The 23,152-nt window shown below is 42.7% G+C and overlaps 1 protein-coding gene across 2 annotated transcripts in view; it reads right to left on the bottom strand.

Annotated features, from left to right (window-relative positions):
* necab2 (N-terminal EF-hand calcium binding protein 2) overlaps window positions 1–17,845 on the bottom strand; it is a 144,296-nt gene extending 126,451 nt beyond the window's left edge. For both annotated transcript variants that reach the window (XM_084364882.1, XM_084364883.1), the window contains exons 1-2: window positions 17,474–17,845; window positions 11,359–11,383 (exon numbers count right to left, since the gene is read on the bottom strand). In XM_084364882.1, the coding sequence (XP_084221008.1) occupies window positions 11,359–11,383; window positions 17,474–17,800 (352 nt within the window). In that variant the 5' untranslated portion in view covers window positions 17,801–17,845. The remainder of the gene's footprint in view (window positions 1–11,358; window positions 11,384–17,473) is intronic.
* Window positions 17,846–23,152: the final 5,307 nt, after the last annotated feature.

Below are 23,152 nucleotides of genomic sequence, written 5' to 3'. Positions count from 1 at the left end.
CTGCTCCTGTTTGCATTGTATTCATTGATGTTCTCTACTGGGAACGATATGACAATGTCACGTCACATTTATCCAGGCCAAAATATTTGCACTTCATGATATTAATCATATAATCATCAAAATATGCTTCAAATTCTTAAAATGGCATGTAAACATACTGGAATCACTTTGTCTCATTGTGTTAAGACACAATCATTGTATTGCATCACAGATGGGACACACATCCTCTTCAGTGAGCATCATTTTTTGTGAGAACAAGCAACCTTCAATAAGGTAATCATCAATCATGAGAGCCACATCCGCAAATAAGGAACAGATGCATAAATGGTGGGCGGCTCATCTCCCTGTCGTCAGTGTTAATTTCATTATCTTAAACTATAATGAAACATGTTCGTCAATGACCTTTTCCATTGCTAAGACAAGAGGATGATGGGAAATGAATCATCACTCAAACAGATATGAAAGAAATGATTATTGAAGCCATTAGAAGGTCGTATTTTCTCTGCATGCACCTGTCTCAGTCACCTCATGCACATCTCTCCCTCCCTTCAGCTCCCCCAAGAAAAGTTGGAAAACCTCTGTTCCACCCTCATATCCTCCTCTAAAGTGCCATATTTGACCAAAACACATATTCATTGACTTCTGTGAATCTGCATTAACTTCCTATTGTCTGCCCACCCTTTTGTCTGTTACATCCCTCTGTCACACACTGACAGCTCTATCTGCTTTCAAAAGAAAATCAGGAGATGAAGGCCGGATGGAGAGAGGAACGCGAGGGTTGAACAGACACGATTACACAGAACTGGGAACCGGAAGATACACCAACTGAAAGAAAGGTAGGAGGATAGAAAGTGAGAGACAAACGGCAACAATTAAAGAGAGATGGGAGAGGTTGAAGGGGAAAACGAGGGAGGAGTTGGAGAATACATACTGTAGAAGGGAAATGGAGGAGAAAGAACAAGAGAAGGGGAGAGAAGGGGGGAGGATGGGGGAGGATGGGTGGGTGGGGTTAGCAAATGCCCACTCATCCCACAGGCAGCTCAGCTTTGTTACAGCAGGGCTGCCAAATGTGGCTCGGCCAGGGAGTCCTGCCGCACGAGCACCGAGGCCAGTTTAACAAGGCTTGGTGCAGAGGGAGGGAGAGGGGGAGGGAGGGAGAGAAATGAAGGCAGATGGGAGGAAGGAGGAAAAGAAAAGGAATTGAATGAAAGGATTCTGTTTGACTGGGACTGACTGAGAATAAAAACAGGAAAGAATAGTTCTTCAGGACTCCCAAAATAAAAGCAATAATTCACAAGAAAAGTTACTGCATAATAAAATATCTGTGTTACACTTCAAAAGAAACTTTGGTTGCTTCTTTGCAGAGTTCATACATTCATATATTTGGAGTCTATTGAATTCAAAAAATGAGGCTCGGCATGATAAAAGACTGCAGTGCCCAGACCCAACCATCCTTCCCTCTTTTATCCGTACAGAAAGGATGTTTATTCTTACATTTCGTGAATAAAATCATGTTTTATTCTTACAATTCTGTATCTAAAGGCTTTCATTTCAGCTCCGTGCTCTTGCCTTTTTAGAGCGAACAAAAATGAGTGTGAATGAGCCGAAAAGAAGGGGGATTGATCCCGACCCAGCAGAGGGCAGAAAGCGTCAGGTGAGGAAATGTCTTCAAAGGACGTCTTAACTCTCAGCCTTTGATCCAAATCCAGACGACCAAGACGGCGAACAAAGAGACTTCAATCCCCTCCGCTCTCCTCCCTCGCTCGCTCTTTCTTCTGCGGGCCACCAGAGGAACCTCCACCGAATCCTTTTTACTTTTCACTGCGCCGCTTCCCTCACATCACATCACATCACATCACTCCCGCACCACCTTGTTAACTCGTTTAGCGTTGAGTTATGATCGTTACTGAAAACCACGGGAGCCGTGTTGTCTCATGTAAAGTCATTTTATTGCGATGTCATATTTTAAAAGGCCTCACTTTGTAGACCAAGTGTCCACATACGACAGATACTATTGAGTTATCAGACTAACGAAAAAGTAAATGAATTAAAGCCGCTCTCTTTGATCTCTGCAATTTCAAGGAAATAGTTTGACATTTGGGAAATTCATGTAAGCTCTTTCATGCTGAGAATAAGAAGAGATGATCGGAAAAAAAACCTCACAATTCTGTACACTAAATATGAAGCAAAAAGAACCAGGCAGTCAGGTGAGCTCAGACTGAAAGCATTTACCTACAAGACACGACAGTGGTATCAATCTTCTTATCCTGCAAAGAAGCTAAAGAACCGTATTTTCCAACATGCCTGTCTGTTCCTCTGAAGGCGTTATTGATGACACTCAGGTGTTATTGATGATTTAACCTCCCTGCTTCCATCCCATCACAGCACCACTGTTGTTCCAATCATCTGTGGTTGCCAGTTTGTGCACTACATAACGTTTCTAAAGCTAGCTCATGTTGCTAATACTAAAACAAGGAATGCATGGTGTGATTCATGAATGTAAATTAAAGTGCGCTCGGGGGATTAGGCTTCATCATTAGACTCATTTCAGTCACACAGAGACTGAACAAAGAACTTTTGGCTCGGCTGTATGAAACACACGCAGAGCGTGTATTAATATGTTTCAATGTGTCATGTGCAGTGTGGACGGATGCTTAAAAAAACTACAATAAACGCTTCACTTCGGACAGTAATGCGGATTGTAACACGTAATGTGACATAACTGTAGTAATATAGTACTGAAATATATATGTAACGCGTTTTATCAGCCCATTAACACGTCTAGCTAATTTTACATAACACGTATTGTAGAAATGTCAAACATACGACTCGTGCAAATTTGAATGTAACATTGGTTTGTAGAAACATTAACTGCTAACATCTTATTCTGGCCACTGGGCTGCAAATATCTTGGTCCCAAATGTACACATGATGTAATGAATGAAAAAGATACATCTCAACAACGTGCTCAGGGTAAGATGTAGATTTTACGTGCACTAAACTGATCCGGCATCTGGCCTTTCAATTTAGCGTATACATTTAGAATAAGTAAGAGTATATGTGGCTGGAGGAGAACAACAACAACCCTACCATAACCTGCATGTTATAGTTGAGAGTATATTGAGGCATACATACAACTTGAGGGACAATAGGCCTCTCTCTGTCTGAAGTGGATTACACTGCAAGTTGAGACAGAAAAACAGACTTTATATTTCTGTCACTCTTTGTTCAAGTCCACCGCTGTAAGCAGTGAAGTGGATGAGTTTCATCTTCCAGCACCATACAGAGATTTAATTAAGACATTTTTTAGAAAAACCAGCCACCCATCTACAACCCTGCAGCCAACACACACTGAGATACTGAGTGAATGTGGAAGAAGACAGCTTTCTATCGCCTCTGACTCCTGTGCAATCATTCATTTTGAACACAAGTGTATCCAATCACACAACTGTTCGTGTTGTTAAGGCGTATTTGTTTATTGTGTCAGACGAGTTCACGAGCACAAAATAGTGGAGTGTTTCAGTGCAGGGGTGAAGGACTACTGGTAACATACTATATGTCAGTTTCACATGTGTAAACAGCATTTTCCAGATTTAGCTGGTCTGAATTTAACAGTTAGGGAGAGGCAGGAACCTGACAGTAACAACATACTTGGTGTCTGCAATTTACACCTCTCTTCTCAGTTGTTAGTTTAATTCGAGGAAAACAAAGGATTTGGTTTTCCAAGACAAACACTGAATATTTAGAGCACACGCTGGCTTTCTAACTGTGTCCTACAGCACAAACACTTTCCTCTAGTTTCCCTTCCTTTCCTGTCACTCCGACAGAGCTCCCCATCTTTATTCGTCTCTTCTCCGTCTCCCTCGGCGTGCGGCACTCTGGGGCTTGTTAGCGGCAGAATCAGTGATTAAAGACTGCAGGTAATTAGATACACATGACACCATTCTGACTGACTGGCTGACTGACGAGCTGCAGCGACTACCAGCAGATGAGCCCAGTGTTGTACTGCTGGCAGTCAAAACTCTCCCCCCCTACGACTCCAGATGGAGACTTGATGTCGTCATCTATAATGTAAAGCTGTGCACCACATCTGAGTTTCTGCTGTTTTTCAAATGAAATGTTACTCTCATCACAGTCTTTGAATATGCATGTATGTTATGCAAGCATGTAACTATAGTAACAGTGTTAAACAGTCCATGATCAGTGCAATGGACCGGTCATGTTTGACATCTAAGTTTTCCCAGGAATGTGTCTGCATGTAAACTTCTAATCAAACAATCATACTGATCATATCAAATGTTTTATATCAGTCCTGTAAAAATCAAACACAGTTCAGCTTTTAATGAGGACAACTCTGTTTGAGGTTGGTGCCTGAGCAAGTTGATTATTCTGATCACAGGTGCTGATGAATGGTTGTGTGATTAGCTCAGGGGTTGTTGCTGTAGAAATCTAGGCGAATTAATTACTTTTTAAGGCTTTTTCTCCTCTGTGGGATTTATTTATTAGTCTAGAGCTGCTACAATGTTTGAATCAGAGGGAGTTCTTTAGACAGCTTGGCTTACACGTTGATCTTTCACATCTACTGTACCACGGTTAGTCTGATTCACGTTTCCCCTCTGTTCTGATGGTCGATCTGCATATTTTCTGGGCTACTAGCTCAACATGTGAAGGCTTCAGTATGAGTGGCAGATGAACTGGCTTACGCCAACTGAATGCTGATATAAAGCCCGGCTGTCTGAAAACTTATGCCCAGCCTGGTCTGACTGCATGAAGTGTCAGCCAATAAAACACTCTGTTAACAAGCCAACCAATTGATAACACTCACATACAGTATATGTCGTAGGTTAGTTAATGTAGAACAGCTAGCCTAAGGTATCCTAACTAGATCTGAATACCAGCACCTCTAAAGATCACTAATTTATTTAAGGTGGATTTTGTTACCTTTGGTCTTCATATTTAGCTAAAGATAACTTGTGATGATGTGTGAGAGCTTTCAACCTTCTGGTCCCCAAAATGTAAAACTTTGCTTTAATGTTCAACGTTTGGGTAACAGGAGTCAGAGGAAGTCCATCTTTACTGTAAGTCTCAGTTTTAAAGATAGTTAAGCTAGCGTTAAGATAGCTAGTGTTTTTTATTTACCAAGAGTTATAGTCTATGCTAACCTGACGCGCCGGATGGTTTGTTACACGGAACAATCTGGAAAGGCAACGCTACAAACTGCAGACACTTTCAAAAACTACTTGGCAGGTGATTCGGACAAACCAATAACAAAAACCACCAAACTCAGCCCTTTATAGACAGCGATACATCACTGCCTATAAAGGGCTGGGTTCACCCAATCAGCAGCAGGAGAGCGCTGCCAGTAAAGCCATATGGTAAATCAAGCTCCTACTGAAGCCAGTCAGCAGAAGAGTGAAAACATTTTTTCCATCAGAAAAGCCTTCAGTGCCTTCTTTGCTCTTATGTTAATGAAATATAGCCCACTCTCCAGTTCTGATGTAGCTGATGCTATAGCAGCAGCTATGCTAACCTCTTAAGGAGCCGCCATTGTTGTTTTCAAACCAAGAGTCACATCTGTCACTGGTTGTCACACATAAAGCTAGCCTGTAGCAGCCCTGAAGTCCAAAAAGGAAGCTGATTGGTTTAATTAATGTGTGTTCGGCCACAAGCGCAGTGCTTGAGGCCTGACGGGACAGATTTGTGAGGACACTTGATCACTTGATCTTGCAAATACAGCGGCTTCTCGAGGTTAGATGAGAAGGTTGCTCATGTCTCTGCATTATACAGAGCTAGAGCCAGGACTAGATTAGCTAAGCTTAGTGTAAACACTACTGCAAGCAGGGGGAAACACCTAGCCTGGCTAAGGTCGCAAGTTCAAATACACACCTAGCAGCCCCTCTAAAACTCACCAATTAATATGCTCTGTATCTGAATAAGAAATGTAATACAGTGAGTTGTAGTGGTATGAGTGTTGAACTAGTAAAAGGTGACCGTGACTGCCTTTTAAACTTTGGACTGAGCAAAGCCAGCTGTTTCATCTTCTTTCAGCCTTATGCTTAAGCTAAACTAAGCTAAACTAAGCTAAGCTAACTGGCTTCTGGCAGCAGCCTCATATTTAGCATACAGACATGAGAATGGTATCAGTCTTCTCATCTATCTCTCGGCAGGAAGTATTTCCCTCATGTCAAACTGTTCCTCTGAACTTCAATAGGGCTGAGACATTGAACTTAGAAACTTGGAGCACAGGTTTGGGAAACAGACAGCTAACAGAGATGTAATCCAGCCTCTTTTTAAGACCTGTGCCCCAGTGAATCACTACCTCCTGTTGAATAAACCATGAAGTTAATGCTCCAGTACGGGCCATCATGCTGTCTGTCTGCGCCGTCTCATCTCTCTCTTCCTCATGTCTTCAACTTGTTAGTTTGTCTTTCTCAACTGATTTATGTGTTGCTTTTCTCTTTTTCTCTCCGTCTCATTCTTTCTGCTGACAGTGAGACAGGAAAAGTCTTCATCCGATTCTTTGTCGTCATCCTCCTTCACCCTCTACATTCATATCCTTTATTGTCTTTACATGTTTGAAGTTTTTTGAAGTGTAAATATTCAGAGCAAATCCAAAGGAAATGAGGGAGTCACTTTCATTAATGTAACAGTGAAGAGTTGTGTTTGTCCACACTGAACGGGAGCAGCTGCACCCTCCGATCTGCTTTTAACTGTAAGGTTGCAATTCTGTCTGGTCTTGACAGGATGGGTAAACAAGCCTCCCAAAACTCTGCCTGCTTTCTGTCTTTATGTCAGACACTGGGGCGATAATTAGCAGATGGCTGATGAGTCACAAGGCAAGAAGCAAGAAAAAAAAAAAAAAAAACGCCAACTGATGAGAAACTCCGAAACAAAAAACCCTGGTTGTGTCAGTGTTGTCAGAGTCCAAGGTTCCTTGAAAATGTTGTTTTTTTGCCAATTAGATCAAGTTTGCAAGTCGCAGCTAAACACTCCTTTGTTCGCTCTTTGACTTCTCACTACATAACAGATATTCAAGAGCTTACTCTACTATACATGAATCTGAGCAAGTAGAGGAAGAAGACCACAAGTCGCCATTACTGCGGTGGCTTCCCCCTACAACAACCACGCCTTTGAAAGAAAGCTGTAGAAAGAAAGTGAACAGTTTTCTACCTTCACCTTTACACGCTTCTTAATGTTACTTTTGACGAATCTGGAAAACCTGTGCCGGTCTCAGCAGCTCCGACCATAGAGGCAAACTTCATCTTTGTAAAAAAAATGTGAGGACCAAGATGTGCAGCAGAATTAGATCAAGGATATTATCATTAGAATTGCTCTGTAATGATTAAATGCAACTCTTAAATGATTATGCAAACTAGCTGGTACAATAGTACACAGTACTTCATCACTTGAAATGTAGCAGATGGTCCGGTTTTTTCTCTATTTCCACATCATCTATCCCAGCTATTGTTGTAAGCAGATTCTATCATGTAAAGTTTGAATAACTACCCTGTTCTCACTCCCACTGTGCTGAACACAGCAGTGTGGTCAGTGGACATACATTTCAAAGTATGATATTGTAGTTACCCCTCTAGTGCAGTCTAGTGCGGTCACATAAGTGGCATTACTGAACTTATGGAGTGACATTGTTTATTTTAACCCAAAAGCACCGTTTCCTTAAGGTGACCAAAAACTTGTCGTGCCTAAACCTAACGCAGCCCTTCATTTGCAAGACTGACACTTGAGGGGGAGGTAGAGCGTCATAGTTTGAAGCTTATGGCCACTGAGCAAGTCGCACTAACTGATGTGTTGTGAGTGAGAATGTGTCGGTATAATTTCATAATCACCATCCATATAAAGTACATTCATCAGTAACTGGGGATGCTGCCTAACGTCAACAATCCAACTGCCATTGTTGTTGTCATTGTCAATTTACAGCAGCAAACACTGAGTCACCATGACTTGCCATCACATTAACGGTGGCGGTACTCGATGGCAGAACACACAAATTGGTCTCTAGATTCATCTATACGTGCAGTGTTTGCCAAGTAGTGGCAGGATGAATCTCTTGTCCAACTTGTCCAAAGCAAATAAAACAGAGGTCAAAACTTTTAACCATCATTTTTTCAGCTTTATTGCAGCAACACGTACTGCCCATGGCAGAAATGTCATCATCATCGGAGAAGAAAGCTGGTGTTTTGAATTAAGAGCAGCAGACTTTGAGATCATCACGTCCCACTGTGTCTTTTGACCATCCAACCTGACTGTTTGGACCGCCCCAGGGAGGAAGAGAGTCGGGATGAGAGCCATGCTAATCCAGCTTGGTTTAAGTCTGATCCTGGCTAATGTTCGGTCACAGGAAAAGGAAATGGACAAAGTGGGACTCTGCTGTTGCACTCGACGGGCCGTGTTCTGAGCCGACAGAGCGCAGGACTACTGCTGGGCGAGGAGAGGTGGGCTCTGTCTTTATAACATCGATGCTTGGTGCCCACACACAGTCAGAGTTGATGGACAGTGATTACCTGATGTCGTATCATTTGATATGAAGATGTCGACTGCATTATCATCACCATCTTGTTGCTGCTGCTTACATAAACCCTGACGCAGACTGAAAAGGGTTCTTTATGCAACCCTGTGTTGTATAATGATGAATAAATTACCTTGCATATTGTATATTGCCCTTTAATGTCACAAATTAATGCTGTAAATTAAATGATTTTTAATTTTTCTCATCAATTCAATTCAATTTGGCAGCCAAGTTACTCTTACATAACATTTCTCTTGCGAAGACAAAGTTTCCGACAGCAGCGGCTCCGTGAACTGTGTTATACTCGAGGTGCTGCTGCGAGTGCAAACAGTAAACTAAGTGCCGTCAAATGATGCAACTATTTCAGAGAGTTATTGGCTGCTGAAACCCTTCACCAGCTGCATAACAATGACTGTGAGTCAGCCGCGATGATCACTAAATCACACACAGCATGCGCACATACATGCACGCACACCCGCACAAACACACACATGCAAACAAGCTCCGCCACACAATGCGCTTATGTTTCCCGCATACAGAAAAACTGCTCACCGATGCATACAGCTTGTATTTGAAGTAGATGCGGATGCATTATGCACACACACTAATGCACACACAGACACACACACACACACACACACACACACACACTCACTGGCTTGCTGTTTCAGCAGCTGGGGGGCAGGAAGGCCGACTCTAAAATCTGTGCCGTGAATGTAAAGACAGAACTCAGCCAATTAAACCTCAATTACTGCCCGTTGTCAGATACACAATTCTCTCTTATTCCCTCGCTCCCCTTCCTCTCTCTGCCCGGCTCTTCTTTGTCTTTCTCTCTGTCCTCCTCTCCCTTTTGGACTCTGCCACCTCCTGTCTCTCCTCCTGTCAACCTCTCCCTCCCTGCACCTTCCTTTCTTTTTAACAATTCTCTCCTCTACTCCGTTAGCGTCTCCTTTCTCCCTCTCTCGCTCATTAAAACAGTTCCCCGGTCTTCTCCCCGGAGAGAGGAGGAGGATAAAAATAGCTCTGCTTCAGCTCGTGCTCGCTGGTGCTTTCTTTCCAGTCTGCTTTCCATACATCAAATAACCACATTTCTTCATAATAACCGTCATTTCTTCTCCTGCTCACTTTGTTCCTCGCTGACTCTCAGTCCCTCTTTTCGCTCGCTCTGTAGCCCCTCACCCAGCCACACTCGTATCTGCCTCTTTGAAGGCAAGTCTGCAGCTGTGCGTTTCGAGCAGTGATGGGAGTTGTTGAAACACCCCAAGAGACTGTTATCGTGAAGTTGCACACAATGCTACAGACTGTTTGAGCAGCTTTATAGTTGGCACAACTGGTCCATGTTTGGGATAAGATCAGCATGAAATGAAACTGTGAATTTTGTTGACGATCTGTATCTGTGCAGCTGGTAATCACAGTACAAGCATTAAAAACTGTTGACAGCTGATTTCACAGTCTGTTGTGGGGAAAAGAAAGAATAACCCCGGGCAAGATGAGAAAGTCTGACAGCAATGATGTCAACAGTTAAATCATCTGGAAAAACTGTTTATGTTCGCTGCTCGACAACAGCTGATGAATGGATTTTGTGCCGTGCACACAGCCATTGAGCTAACAACTAATAAAACAGCGGTCAGACAGATGACTAAGCATTGACTAAATGAGCCGCCATAATAGTGCACATGAAAGTGAACAGACATCTTCTCTGCAGAGATACATTTGGGGAACGTACTGTGGCTTTGCTGGAGAGGAGGCAAAGAAGTAATACTCTTGGGTAGCAGAGAAACCCCCTTCACACACACACACACACACACACACACACACACACAAACACACACACTGGAAGAGTAAATGGCCATCTGGCCACGTTGAAAGCAAAGCTTTTAATGTTGTTTCCTCATTAGTTAAATTATTTTTTGTCAACGACACAGTGATGGGATAAAAGAGGCGAGGAGGGAGGGGACGAGAGAGAGGAATGATGGGTAGTGTGGGGAGAGATGTAAAGAGAGATGGGGAGAAGATGATAAAGAGGGAAAAAGTAGCAGTACATGTGCTGCCAAAGGGTATAAACACACTGCTCAGTGGCACAGCTCCACAGCAAAATAAACTTTCCCCTTTAAAAACACTTTAATGTCCCAACATGCTAAAAATACAGCATAGTGCAGCAGCGGCAGCTCAGGCTGCTCACAGACTGAGCTTAACGCTCTGTGGTTTCCTGCTATACAAAAAGCTTCACAGACAGTAAATCTAAAGATTGTGTAGAAACACAATCATATGGCCGATAACCTGCCCAATGAGGCACACATAATTAAGAAACAGGTTGTTAGTTAGATTAACTTCTTGTGATTTTTTTAACCTTTGGAAGCAGAACTGTATGAAAACAGCATCCCCTTCAGAAATCATACATTTTACTCATAAACCTTTCTTAAAGCAGAATTTGGACGTGTCGTTGCAAGAAAAAGCACAGATGTAACATCTGAGTGGAATGCAGACATTATTTATGTAATTCATGACACCTGTTTGTGGATACTAAAACTGTCACCATAGGAAAGATGTTCAGAATTTATCATTTGGATCTATGTCCTCGAAATAGCCATAGAGATGGACAATCAAGACATAATGTCCTCTTTTTTAAATTCATTTTCATTAAGTTCAGGAATGAAAATGTTCAAAAATGTTGGGAAACCCCTCCATGTTGGAGGTAGGTAAAACATTACACATATATCTGCATTCTGTAATTGATAATGTTCAACAAATACATCATACAAACTGACTTTTTCAGATTAGTTCTCTCTTCAGGTCTGCAGAAAGTAATTAAGATAGTCAATGAAAGCACTCACCATCTTTGTCAGCTCTTCTGAATATCTGCGAACATGAAAGTAAAAAAGAGAGTGTAGTTAGTATCATTGAAGGGATCTGCAGTGAGCTGCAGGAGGTATAAACAGACAGAATGAGCAATCATATAAATGCCATTAAAGGAGGACAGTCTCAACACCAAGTCAGTTCAAACCCTGTGTTTGGAAAAGTTCATTTAAAGGGACTAATAAGGAGACACATGTGGTGGACACAATGACATAAAGACAAATTATGAAAATGAAACCCATTAAGTTGATTTAACTCTTTTCTTACACAATCTCCACATACATTGGAATTTATATAAAACATTAGTTATCCAAGTTTCACAAAAAGAGTGTTTACTGTAGAGCTATGGTACTTAATTTATTTTCAATATTTTGTGCAGGTGTTCATGTTAATGTGGCGACTCCTTATAATATATAATTTCTATATCTATCTGATCTAATCTAATCTATATAAGTCATTGGTTTTCAATAAATGTTAACAGAAAAAACACAAACATGCATGTTTGAGGTGATTTAGAAACAGAGACACTATTAGATAGTCTGTTGACCAGAAAGACAAGTGTGTCTCACACTGTAAATATTTTAATCTTTTGGAAAATGCTTAGGCAAAGCATATGGATACGTTCATTGAATAGAGAACACTGGCCACTTTATTAAAGAGTACTCTAAAAAGCACTCCTGTACAGAACCAGACATATCGTCTTTTTTGCGCTGACTCAAGTGACATCACTAAGATTTCACACAGCGCCCTCTGGAGTCACAAAAGGCATAACACAATGTAACTTTCTAATGTTGATATCAATACAAAAAATCCAATATCTGTCAAAAATGACGGATATTAAACATGTCTTCTGAAGTAATATCACACATAATCTTTAGAAACAGACAAAAACAGTAAAGTTACTTAACAGCTATTAAAAAACATCTGTCTTAACTTAATTAATTTGTAATTTGGGGAACATCTGTTCTGAATGAAACTACTCTCACGTCTTTTTCTACAAAATTGTCACCTTTCATTCAGAAAGAGACTGAATACTTAAAGGGGTAGTGTGCAAGACTCTTAGTTGTCACTCGCTTGAATCCCGAGCTCCCCCCGGCTCCCCCGGCTTCACGCCGAAGCATCCTTGAGCAAGATACTGAACCCCAGATTGCTCCTGATGAGCAGGTTGGCACCCTGCACCCGGTACCATGTGTGTGTGCATGGCTGAATGTGGCAGCTATAGAAATGCAAGACCATTTACCAAAATTTCAGAATGCAAAGTAACAGTTTCATGTAATTACTTCTATATATTGTATTGTGAAATATCTACTGAAGTAAGCATGCTAACAAGGCCAGCTCCGTCCCAGTTCCAGTCCAAATCTCCTGTGCTAGCTATATAAACAATAACAGGCCCCTGGCCCTCAAGCTCCCAGTCTGCTAGCTGCCACTAGCTGCATGGCTAACTGAGTTAAATGGCTAATGGCAGCTACAGTTAGCAGCAGTTAGTGATTACGCTGGTGATATGGTGCCTGGTTTGATTTGATTAAGAATTCAACAGGTGGCCAATTCTTACATATTGATCCTTTAACATCAGTTTAACAGAATACTTTTTTTTTTTTTGACATAAAAAATAAAAGAGGAAAATCGAGAGGTAAAAATCTGTGACTGAGGTTTGTAAAGTTCGAGCTCTGAGGAAAAACATCTACATGAAGTCACATTTCAGCTCAAGTCACAGATGGTTAAACACGCAATGTAATGTTTAACAAGTAGAACAGAATGACCAATGCTTTGCAACAACAACAGAACCCAGTGGGTGAGTAACTGCAAATGGAAATGTTGGGTTTTTCAATTTGTTAGGGCAGTTGGTGCATCAAGTGAATCACACACAAACACTTAAACAAAGTGTATCTCAACCAGATAGGGTGGAGTGGTGTGCAATAACACTTGGTAGGAGCCACAGACTGAAACGTTTATTAATGTGTCACAGGGTAAAACTCACAAATATTCGAACAAATATAGACCTAGGGGAAGATGTCAGACTGATGATTAGTTGCTGTGTACGTGTGCACCACATTTTAGGCATCTATGAACACACACATGAATCTGGGATCTAATTTATAGCTTCAGTGGAAGCCTCTCTCCCTGTGGATTTGAAAGAAGCAGGTCTGATACTTTCATCAGTGTTTCAGAGTGTGGTGTAAACTCTTCCTACTGACAACAACTGCCAGGAAACAGTACAGTGAGAGAGAAGAGGTTGAAGACAGAGAGAGAGACACAGTGAGGGGATGCAAAAGATGAAATGAAGAGACAGAAGGAAAGTGGGAGGGAGGATTGTTATTTTCCCCTGAGAAAACCTGTCACCATCGGACTGTTGTGCAGTAACTGTTCATGTGAAGGACAAAAGTTGTAACTTTAATAGACGTCGTTCCAATCTACGGGGGATGAGTGAGGGGTACTAACAACTTTCGGCAGAGTATCTTCTTAACTTTGCCCCATTATACCAACAAGATGTGGAAGTCTGTGAAGTACACAGATTCTTTTCCATTACACTTGAGAAGAGCGCTGGAGCGGAGCTTATAATAAGAAGACTTGACATTGACTTGTGTTATCAACAGTTAATGGAAATGTCGAAAAGAAAAAGTATTTTACTGTTTCAGACAATCAGGGATGCACGACATGGATTTTCTTTCAGCCAGTACAGATAACCAATAACTCAAGGCCAAGACCACAAGACCAGTAACTGATTATTCACATTGTTGAATTTTAAAAAGAAGTTCCTACCTTGTAGTTAATGCACAACTGAGGGTAAGAAAGGACATGTTTGACTCTCTTGTCTACACTGCATTGCTTTACCCCACAGATTAAAATAGAGCTAGAGCATAGACTGTAATAGAGCCGAGATAGGACAGCACCGCTCAGCCGCGCTTCCAAACTGTACCAGGTGGTCATTTGCGGTATTGCAGCAAAAAATTCCCCTGTGGCCCAGAAAGCATTTTCCCCATTGAGCACAATTATTACAGAGGCATCTGTAAAGTGTTGACAGGCCGCCGCTACTGCAAACAAGGTCAGTTACGACCCTGTCTATTGTGAATTTTTGATACGTGGAGGTTTTATATTTGTAAAACTTTACTCAAACTTAGAAAAACTGTTTAATAATCTGTGATGTCATCACAATGCACGTACGGGCAGAGCAAAACTCACGGGCGGGGCCAGCGGGTGAAATTCTGCTAGGTCACATAACCAGGAAGTAAACCCGGAAGCTAGAAAACTTTTTTTGACGTATGCACTAAGTGAGCAATTCTCACTGAATTGAATTGAGTTTGTCTGCTTCTTCTTTTATCGTCTATGCTGCAGAGTCAAAGCAACGCCTCCTCCAAACAAGCCCACTTGTGCATGACGCTGTGTTGGCTGATGAAGATCAGAGACCACAGTAGATCAAAAATAAAATGAAAACCTCATTAAAGGGAGCAATTTTCGCAACAAGCAACAGCTTTTCTTGGCTCGAGGAGAGCTGTAAAAATATGAAACCTTATTGGAGCAAAAATTGGTCTTAGGTTTTGTGTCAACAGTTTTACAGACATCTCTCTTAAAATGATGCTTTATGGGAAAAATGCTTTGAAGACCGCAGGGGGATTTTCTGCCGCAATACCATGAGTGACCACTGGGCGAAAGTGGAAGCAGGGCTAAGCGCCGCCGCCACGTACAGGTCAAAGTAGATCTATCCCTATAGCCAGGGGCTGCAGTTTGACTTCATGAGCGTGACAACAGTGTTCTGTGCTTGTTCTTCTTCTTCTCTTTGTTTATTGGCGGATCGCAAACTTTTAAGTGTATACTGACACCTACTGTTTTAGAGTGTGTAGGCTACATTCTGCATTTGTTAGGTAACAAAGCAATTAAAAAGGCAATTTGGCTTCATTTTATTGGCTCCATTTTCAAGCTTTACTCTCACTGCAGGATAATACGTAATAATACAAATGTCCCATTATCTGGCTGATCAGTAATGGGCATCCCTGAAGCTAAAGCTGCAATGATGCTAGTTATTCAAGAAAATAATCAATTATCCGCCAGGTTTTTTGATAACTGATCCATTGTTTTAGTTGTTTTTCAAGCAAAAAAGCCCAACATCCTCTTTGTGGATTGTTGGGTGTTGGACAGCTGGTTCGATAAACAAGTGATAAGTTAGCTCAGGCTATGAGAAATTAAAACAGGAATGTTATTTCATTATATAGACAAATACATCAATCGACTTATCCAACAATCATGACTGCGGTTTTAAGTCATCTAGATAAAAGTTCAAATGATGGAACTTGCAAAGTGCATGTGCTGGTCTAAATCTGCTTTACTCTACAAGATAATTGCCAATGAAACTGCAAGTTTTGTGCTGCATTGACTGGCCATCTGAACGGGCCAGAGTGAAAATCATTTACTGCTGAGATGCGCCGCGTTCCAAACGACAAGCTGCTCTGCATTGTTCTGCTCTCCTGCAGCACCCTGGGGCGCACTCAACTCCACAGAACAGAGCCCAACTCTGAAGCTGCTGGAGACAGACAAGCTCGGAGAGGAGGCGGTGTGTGCGTGTGCGTGCAATGCGTGTGTATGTGTGGAAAAGGAGTTGTAACAGATATACAGAGAGAGAAGACAATGAGAGACAGGAAAGGAGAGGAAGAGAAAACGATTGAAGGGAATAGAGAGAGAAAGCGGAGACAGAGGGAGGGAGGGGGGGATCTCGCATCCATCTCCTAACCTTATTAAGAATGGATGTTTTCTTGGCCTGGCTGAGGAGAGAGGAGAGGAGAGGAGAGGAGAGGAGGAAGACAAGAAGGAAACGGATGAAAGGAGGAGAGAAGAGACGGATGGAGGGGGAGAGGACAACAGATGAAAGATATTTCAAGAATAGAAAGAAAGGTGCGTCAGGGTTAAGATGAAGGAGAAGAAGAGAACAGCAGAGGAGGAGAAACAAGCAGGCAGACAGGATCTAATGAGGAGACACACACACACACACACACACACACGCACTCAAATCCCTTCGGCGTGGACTTTTTCACCGTGATATTAACGCTGGAGTCAATAATATCGGAGAAAACGATTAACATTTCAAAGTTCAAGCCGATGCAGAATGTGGGGGTGGGGGTTGGAGGGGGACGCCAGAGGGAGTTCAGTGCTGGTGTCAGAAGGCGCGGCTCGCGCTGTGTATCGACCAATCAGTGTATCAGATAACTGTCACAATCAGGGCACCAGGTACCATGTTACAAAAAAGGAAACGGTCCAGGGAACATGAGAAACTTTAAAATATCGATCCAACATTGTCTTTAACGTTTCATGCACATGACCAAAAACTTTAGAGATGCATCTACCTGACACACACACACACACACACACACACAATTACTTTACTAGGGTACTAGGATATATTGGCCCTCTGGTCTTGATCCTAATTAGTTTCCCGTGGACCCCTTCTTTATCACTCTATCAGTCTATTTGGGTCGTGCTCAGGAACTACTTTTCTCTTTTGTTTTCTACCCCGTTAAAGCATTGAGACAACTCCAGCTCGTCTCCAGGGGAAAGATTTAGTGGGGCGGTGATGAAAAATAACCCAATAGTATTGATGAGCTGACCTACATCGACAGGGCGCTGCGTAATTGCCACTTCCAGAACAGGAAGGCTGCGTCTCTGCACAGGTTCATCCGCTGCCTACAGCCTCTGAGATGTGGTAGTAAGGCATTTCCATGAATTATTAAAGTGTTGTGATAAAACTGTCCTAAGCATCCCATCAGACCATCTGACTCACTGGTGCCGCTTTTACTACGGCGAGGTGCTTTGGTGCGCGTCGGACTTACTTTGGACCGACAGTAAAACCACCAGCAAAAGTAACGCAGAGAGCTGCATTAATGATGACTTCTGTGAGGAGCTCTCCTCCTGCAGATCTCCTGCCTGCTCTGCTCTGCTCCGCTCTGCTCGAGCTGCGAGCCTTTAACACTGAACTGTAACATCGTTTCTGTGCGTAAGTGCGCACTGCACCGGTCCGTACGCACTGCTCACTGGATGTCTTCATCCCGCACACCCTCCCACCCAACCTCTGAGGCTGACCACAGCCTGGTTCCTCTCCATACTCACATCCAAAATAACGGAGATGCCTCTCCGCGGTTCCGGGGCGAAGAACTGCTCCTGAGCCACGGCCACCTCCTCCTTGCTGGAGGCGTACTCCCGGCTGGAGATGTTCTTGTTGTCGCTCATTTTGGTGACGATCCAGCGGACGAGCCCGTCGATTCCACCGGGCTGGGCGCCGCTGTTTCCGGACTGCGCTGCCGTCGCGGACTCGCTGTCCTGACCGGCTACGGGTATCGGCTGCTCGCGGCTTTCCTGAGCTCGAAGTTTGGCTTGTTCTTTGTTGAGCAGTTTGTGGACTCCGTCCCTACAGTAGCGCGCTGCCTGCTCACACATCCTTTTGCTGCGGAGCGCTCATGCTGCGCTCTATGGGGGAGAGAGAGAAGCCCCCACCCCCCACCTCCCCTCTTACATCACAGCACCCACCCCAAAACACACCCACCCATTCTACATAACCTTAATATAATCCATAGAACGAAAAAGTGTCATATATTGTCATGGGATGTGATGTTTATAAGGTTTGGAGAGCTTTCTGGTGATTTTGTTGCACTTCCTAGCATTTACACTGTCTCACATTGTACTACTACAATACTTATGTTATATTGCTATGTGCTACAATGTACTGCATGTATTTTCAGTGCATGGTTTGGGTTTTTGATCTCTGGTCAAGGTGCTGTGAGCAGTCAAGTAACATCTCTGTTATAAAGGTAGAAAACACTTCATCACACCATTTTCTCCGAGCTTGTTGTCCAAAAGCGAGCTGAGGGGTGTAAAACAAGAGGTCACATCCACTTTTCTGTGTCTGCTGTCTAATATCTGATGCCATCCTCCTCCTAAACAGTCACAGCAGGAGGTTTCAGTCCTGTGTGCTTCACTTTGTCCCAGTGGGGAGATCAGAGGATTATCTCTTGAAGTAAAAGGAGTGTCTCTCTAACTGTCAGTCCAGCTCCTCATTATAGGTTTGGGTGTGTGCATGTGTGTGTGTGTGTGTGTGTGTGTGTGTGACAGATATAACCTTTAATAATGAGCATGTCCTCCAGCTCTGCCCTTTCAGCTGAGTAGCTGGTGATGCCCGCACTGTGCCGTGTGTCTAACAGCACACAGGGTAGTTTGGACAAATTAACTCCTGGTGGAAAGGCGACACTTGGTACACGCTGGTTAAAACGAATGACCACAAGGCACACAAGTAAAGTAAATGATGTGTCTTCCTCTCATCAGTGGAGCGGAGGAAAAGGTAAACTCACTGCACATGATTGCCCCCCTGTGGAAATGAGTGTGCAGTGACAGGCCTGGGCATGATTTCTCTGCAGGGTTTATTCCTTTTATTCAAATATTGTTGAATATACATTTGTGAAAAATAATTATTTAAAGGATAAATATACACAGAGAAATGTTGGCATTAAGATCAGAGTCCAGGCATTGGATAAATAACTTAACTGGAGCATCATTAAAGGGACACAATGACCAGAAGAAATTCCAAAAATCTTCAGTGATTGTCATGAAACTTTATACTCTCAGCCTGAGCATGACGAAGATAAAACTGAACCGTTCCTGTTTTCGTGAGACCTTCCCTCCATAGGAATAACACAAAATGCTGAATCACTCCCATCACAAAAAGGAATTATACATTGCAATTAGCAAACTGAAAGCAGGTTCCTTGTAGAGGCTGGCCGTGGACTATACTGGAGCTCCTGCTGCTCACACACCCATTTCACTGTCCACTCCTCTGACAGTGAAATAAGGCTTGTCTACCTAGGAACAGGGTAAATAAGGCTAAGGTTAACTCATTTACAGATTTAAAAAAGATAAATGAATAAAGTGAAGCAAACACAATAAAGCCGGAGGAGTAATGAGTCATAGTCTAAATATTGTTCACACAGCTTCAGACTGGGATGTATTGGCTTTCTGCACGGTGGCTGTGTTGGATCATTGATCACTTTCATTCTCTGTGTCAAATATGAAATTCGGAAATGTTCTTCCACTCGTCAAACTCCTAATTTCACAGGCTCTCTAATCATTCGTTCCTTACCTGGAAAGAGAAAGTGGTGGTCTGCAGGAATACATGCAGGAGGTTGTGATGTTGCGACTGGCCCTGATGCTAAACGGACCCTGGGCTCTAAGAGGGAGGCAGATCTAATGTAAGGGAAAGATGTATTCGCCTCTGATGCCTGAGGACGGGCTCAGCTGGCCTCTCACTTCCCCCAGCTGATGAGCTTCATAGCAAACATCCGCGCTGACCTCTGACCCCGCCTGGAAACCCGGAGAAGAAGATGCTCTTGTCGACAGTGAAGTCCGGGCAATCAGTCTACAGGAGAGAGATAACAAGAAGGGGATCACATGGCAGCAGATACATCTCTGAGATTGTCTTGGTAGTTTTGGAACATGAATTGCTCTTAGATTGACGATAATTAATTGCCAAGATTGATGCAAAGGGCATTCAGCTAATGGGGATTCTTTTAAATAAATAATTGTTTAAATAATAAACAACACGTCATGTGAAATTTTCTCTCGCACATTTATAAAGGATTGTACAAATACTGACATATAAGCACAGATACTGTACAAAATGATAGACGGATGGAGTGCACCACGACTGATGTCAGGGCATTAGCAGGCAGGTAGGCAGGTACCTGTGGTCAGGCGGTTCTCCACCTGTACAGTGGCCGAGGCCGTCTGATGAACAGCTGTCAGCAGCTGTCACCACTGAGGACAGGATATCTGGAGATGTGACAAGGAAGGTAACAAGGTAGTACTCACCAGACTCGACGTTAGAGGAGGAGAGTTCAAGGGTGATGAAAAGACAAAGCTCTGAAAATATCCAGATAATCTCACAGAAATGTGTGTGTGATCAAACCTTGACGCTGACCCCCCAGCTCTTCCTCCTGGGCCCCCTGCCCTCTGAACTCAACAGCTGCTGAGAGCTGCCAGCAGCAGTTCCAGCAGGCCCTCAGAACGTCTCTCCAAAGTACATTTCTGTTAGACTGTGTGTTGTCATTGTTTATGAGTAAATAAAAGGCTTTTGAGTTCATGATAAAGAAATTAATCAAACTGAATTATAACTAAAACAGACTTAACGCAAAATTAAATGGCTGACCAGTGTACTGAGAGTTCTGTTTGGATTTGATCAGTGATGCTAGAATATTTCTGCACAGAACCTTTAAGTTCTTGTTATGAGACGTGTAAAAGTCTAACATCACCGCCTGTAAAACTTTCCCCTGACTGCCTCTTGTATTAGTCACTGGAAGACATTTTTACTGTCTAACTTCGTGTCCTACTCCCTCTTTATGTCTGTCACAGTATAGCGCCGGTCTGGTGCCATCAAATATTTATGTCTGCCGAGGAGGTTATGTTTTCACCCGTGTCCGTGTGTTGGTTGGTTTGTCAGCAAGATTTCACAAAAACAACCTAAACAGAGCTCCACGAAACTTGGATGGAGGAGGGGTCACGGCCCAGAATAGAGATTTTAGTTAATTTCTCATGGAATGATGCATGGACCTTAATGAAACAATCAGGCATATTTAGGTGGCTGGTGCTGCATCTACAGTATGAGTGAGTGCAAAAGGGGATGGTTGGGCCTCGACAGAGGGATGCGCTGTACTGAGTGCCATTCTAATTTCTCACCGTTTAGGCTGTTCTTACACCACTTCTGACACGGCTGAACTTGTCTTTGTGTCTGCTGATTAGTGACAGCAGGACTGAAAGCTCCTTGGCGTGAACATTTTCTTTTTAATCTTTGGTGACATTTTTGTGACTCAGACTTGACCAACAACAGAGGGGCATTTGATGGGTAATGATTGAATCTCAGCAACGTGCACTCCCTTAAGCACAGGTGACATTCATATGGCTGAAATCAGCTATTTGTCAAGTTAAGAGAGTTTGATCAACCTGACTTGGGACACCTCACACGAAAACAAATAGGAAAAAACTATAGGTTAGACAGTCAGTAACTGAGTTTCTTCTTGCGTTTGAGTTTCTCTCTGCTGGATAATACTCTCCCTCTCTTCCTCTGGCAGGGCATCAAACTCATTCTCATCCAGCTCCTGCAGCCACTGCTCCTCCCTGTCAGCTGTTTCTCTTTCTGCAGAGCCTCTGACATTCACACACAGACTGTTCCTTACTGAATAGAAATAATACAATCACTTCGATGAGTTCTGTCCTCGGTACACTCTGTATGATGTCAGTGAGCTGGTGCATTTTTTTTTTAACCTAAGTTTCTCTTTGTGCTCTCTCCCTTGCCATCAGGGCAGTGTGGAAGTCCGTTAAGTTGACGACATAGATGTGTTTGCTGTTATTTAGCACCTTGAGAACAACAACTTATAGTGTTGTTGCCACTGACTGAGTGTACACAGACTTCAGGCCTATGATCACTATGCCACGGTGAGCAATGACAATGACAAGACAAAGACAGCAAACATAAAAAGACACAAGTGAAACTTAAGTGAAACTCAGCCTCTATTAAGGGTTAGATATAATACATTTGTGATATCTTTAGCATAAATGCATGTAGCATTTTGTCTTCTAGTAGGTCTTGTCTGAACTATATGTACAGTCCTATGGCATCGGGCTCTAGCAGTTATTCATTTTTAATGTGCCACACGATAAACTACTACTGCCATGCTTTCTTCTTTCTAAAGGGAAAAACAGTGTGTTGTGACCAAACTAGGGGATTGATGAATTACACATCCTGTGCGAAGGAAAACAAATTCAATGCATGTAAAAAAAACCCGATAACAATCATTTATTTGTCTGACATAAAAAAAACCCCAGTGGAAAGTCCCTGGAAGCTCCAGGCTTAGAAATACACTATTAAAAACACATCTCAGAGGAGGGCTTTTTTAAAAAAAACATTTTTTAATAAAAATAGATAGAGACTCAGAATCCCCAACAGTATAAAACCAGGAGCCCCAAGAGCTCCAGTTCAGTCCAGTCCCGGGATCAACTCAAGTTCGTTGGTGTTGCTGTCTGTGAGAACACAATAATGTCTTGTGGTGCAGTTTGTTCTGTATATTATGAGCATGTTTTCTGGTTAGAGGTAATAATTAATACAAAACTGGTGATGACTGCTTGTAACTGATGGCTTTGCTCCCCCCTGGTGGATGAACGGTTTATAACCTCTGCTTCACCAAATCTTGCTTTGGTGCCAGACTGTGATGACTGCACTGGAGTCAAAGGAAAGATGCATGGACAACTCCATGGCGTATGACTTCTGATGAAGAAATGCCTTCAGAAAATGAACACAATTCAGTTCAATTCAGAGAGTAGGATAATGACTGATTTATTTATTATTTTTTTAATCGATATTCATCCCTAGAATTCGTTTGGGAAAGGCTTGACCTCAGCTTTAGTCTCAGTGCTGTCAGGCAGGCGAGGGCCCAGCTCTAGCTGTGGCTCCTCACCCTGTTACATTTTATTCCATACAATGGGTTTTCCTAAAGCCAACGGTGACAGATGTGCCTTGTAGAGGTAGTTTTTGTTACATGGACATCAAATTACATAATTAAATGGAAACTGTTGTACTTTTTTGAAAGGCTGCCTCACCTCAGCGATGCTCCAGCAGCAGGGCACAGACTCGTGATTAAACAGCTGTATTGTCTTTAGCTGGTGGGGAAGGTTATAGAACACAAGATTTAGAAGGATGCACGGATAGATGTTTTATTTAATTCATGTTGCTTCAGCATAGAAGCACTG

This window comes from Pagrus pagrus (genome assembly GCF_965226575.1).
Source record: "Pagrus pagrus genome assembly, chromosome: 10".
Lineage (NCBI taxonomy): Eukaryota > Metazoa > Chordata > Actinopteri > Spariformes > Sparidae > Pagrus > Pagrus pagrus.
Note: the sequence above shows the minus strand (reverse complement) of the source record. Positions and strands in the feature narration are given on the sequence as shown.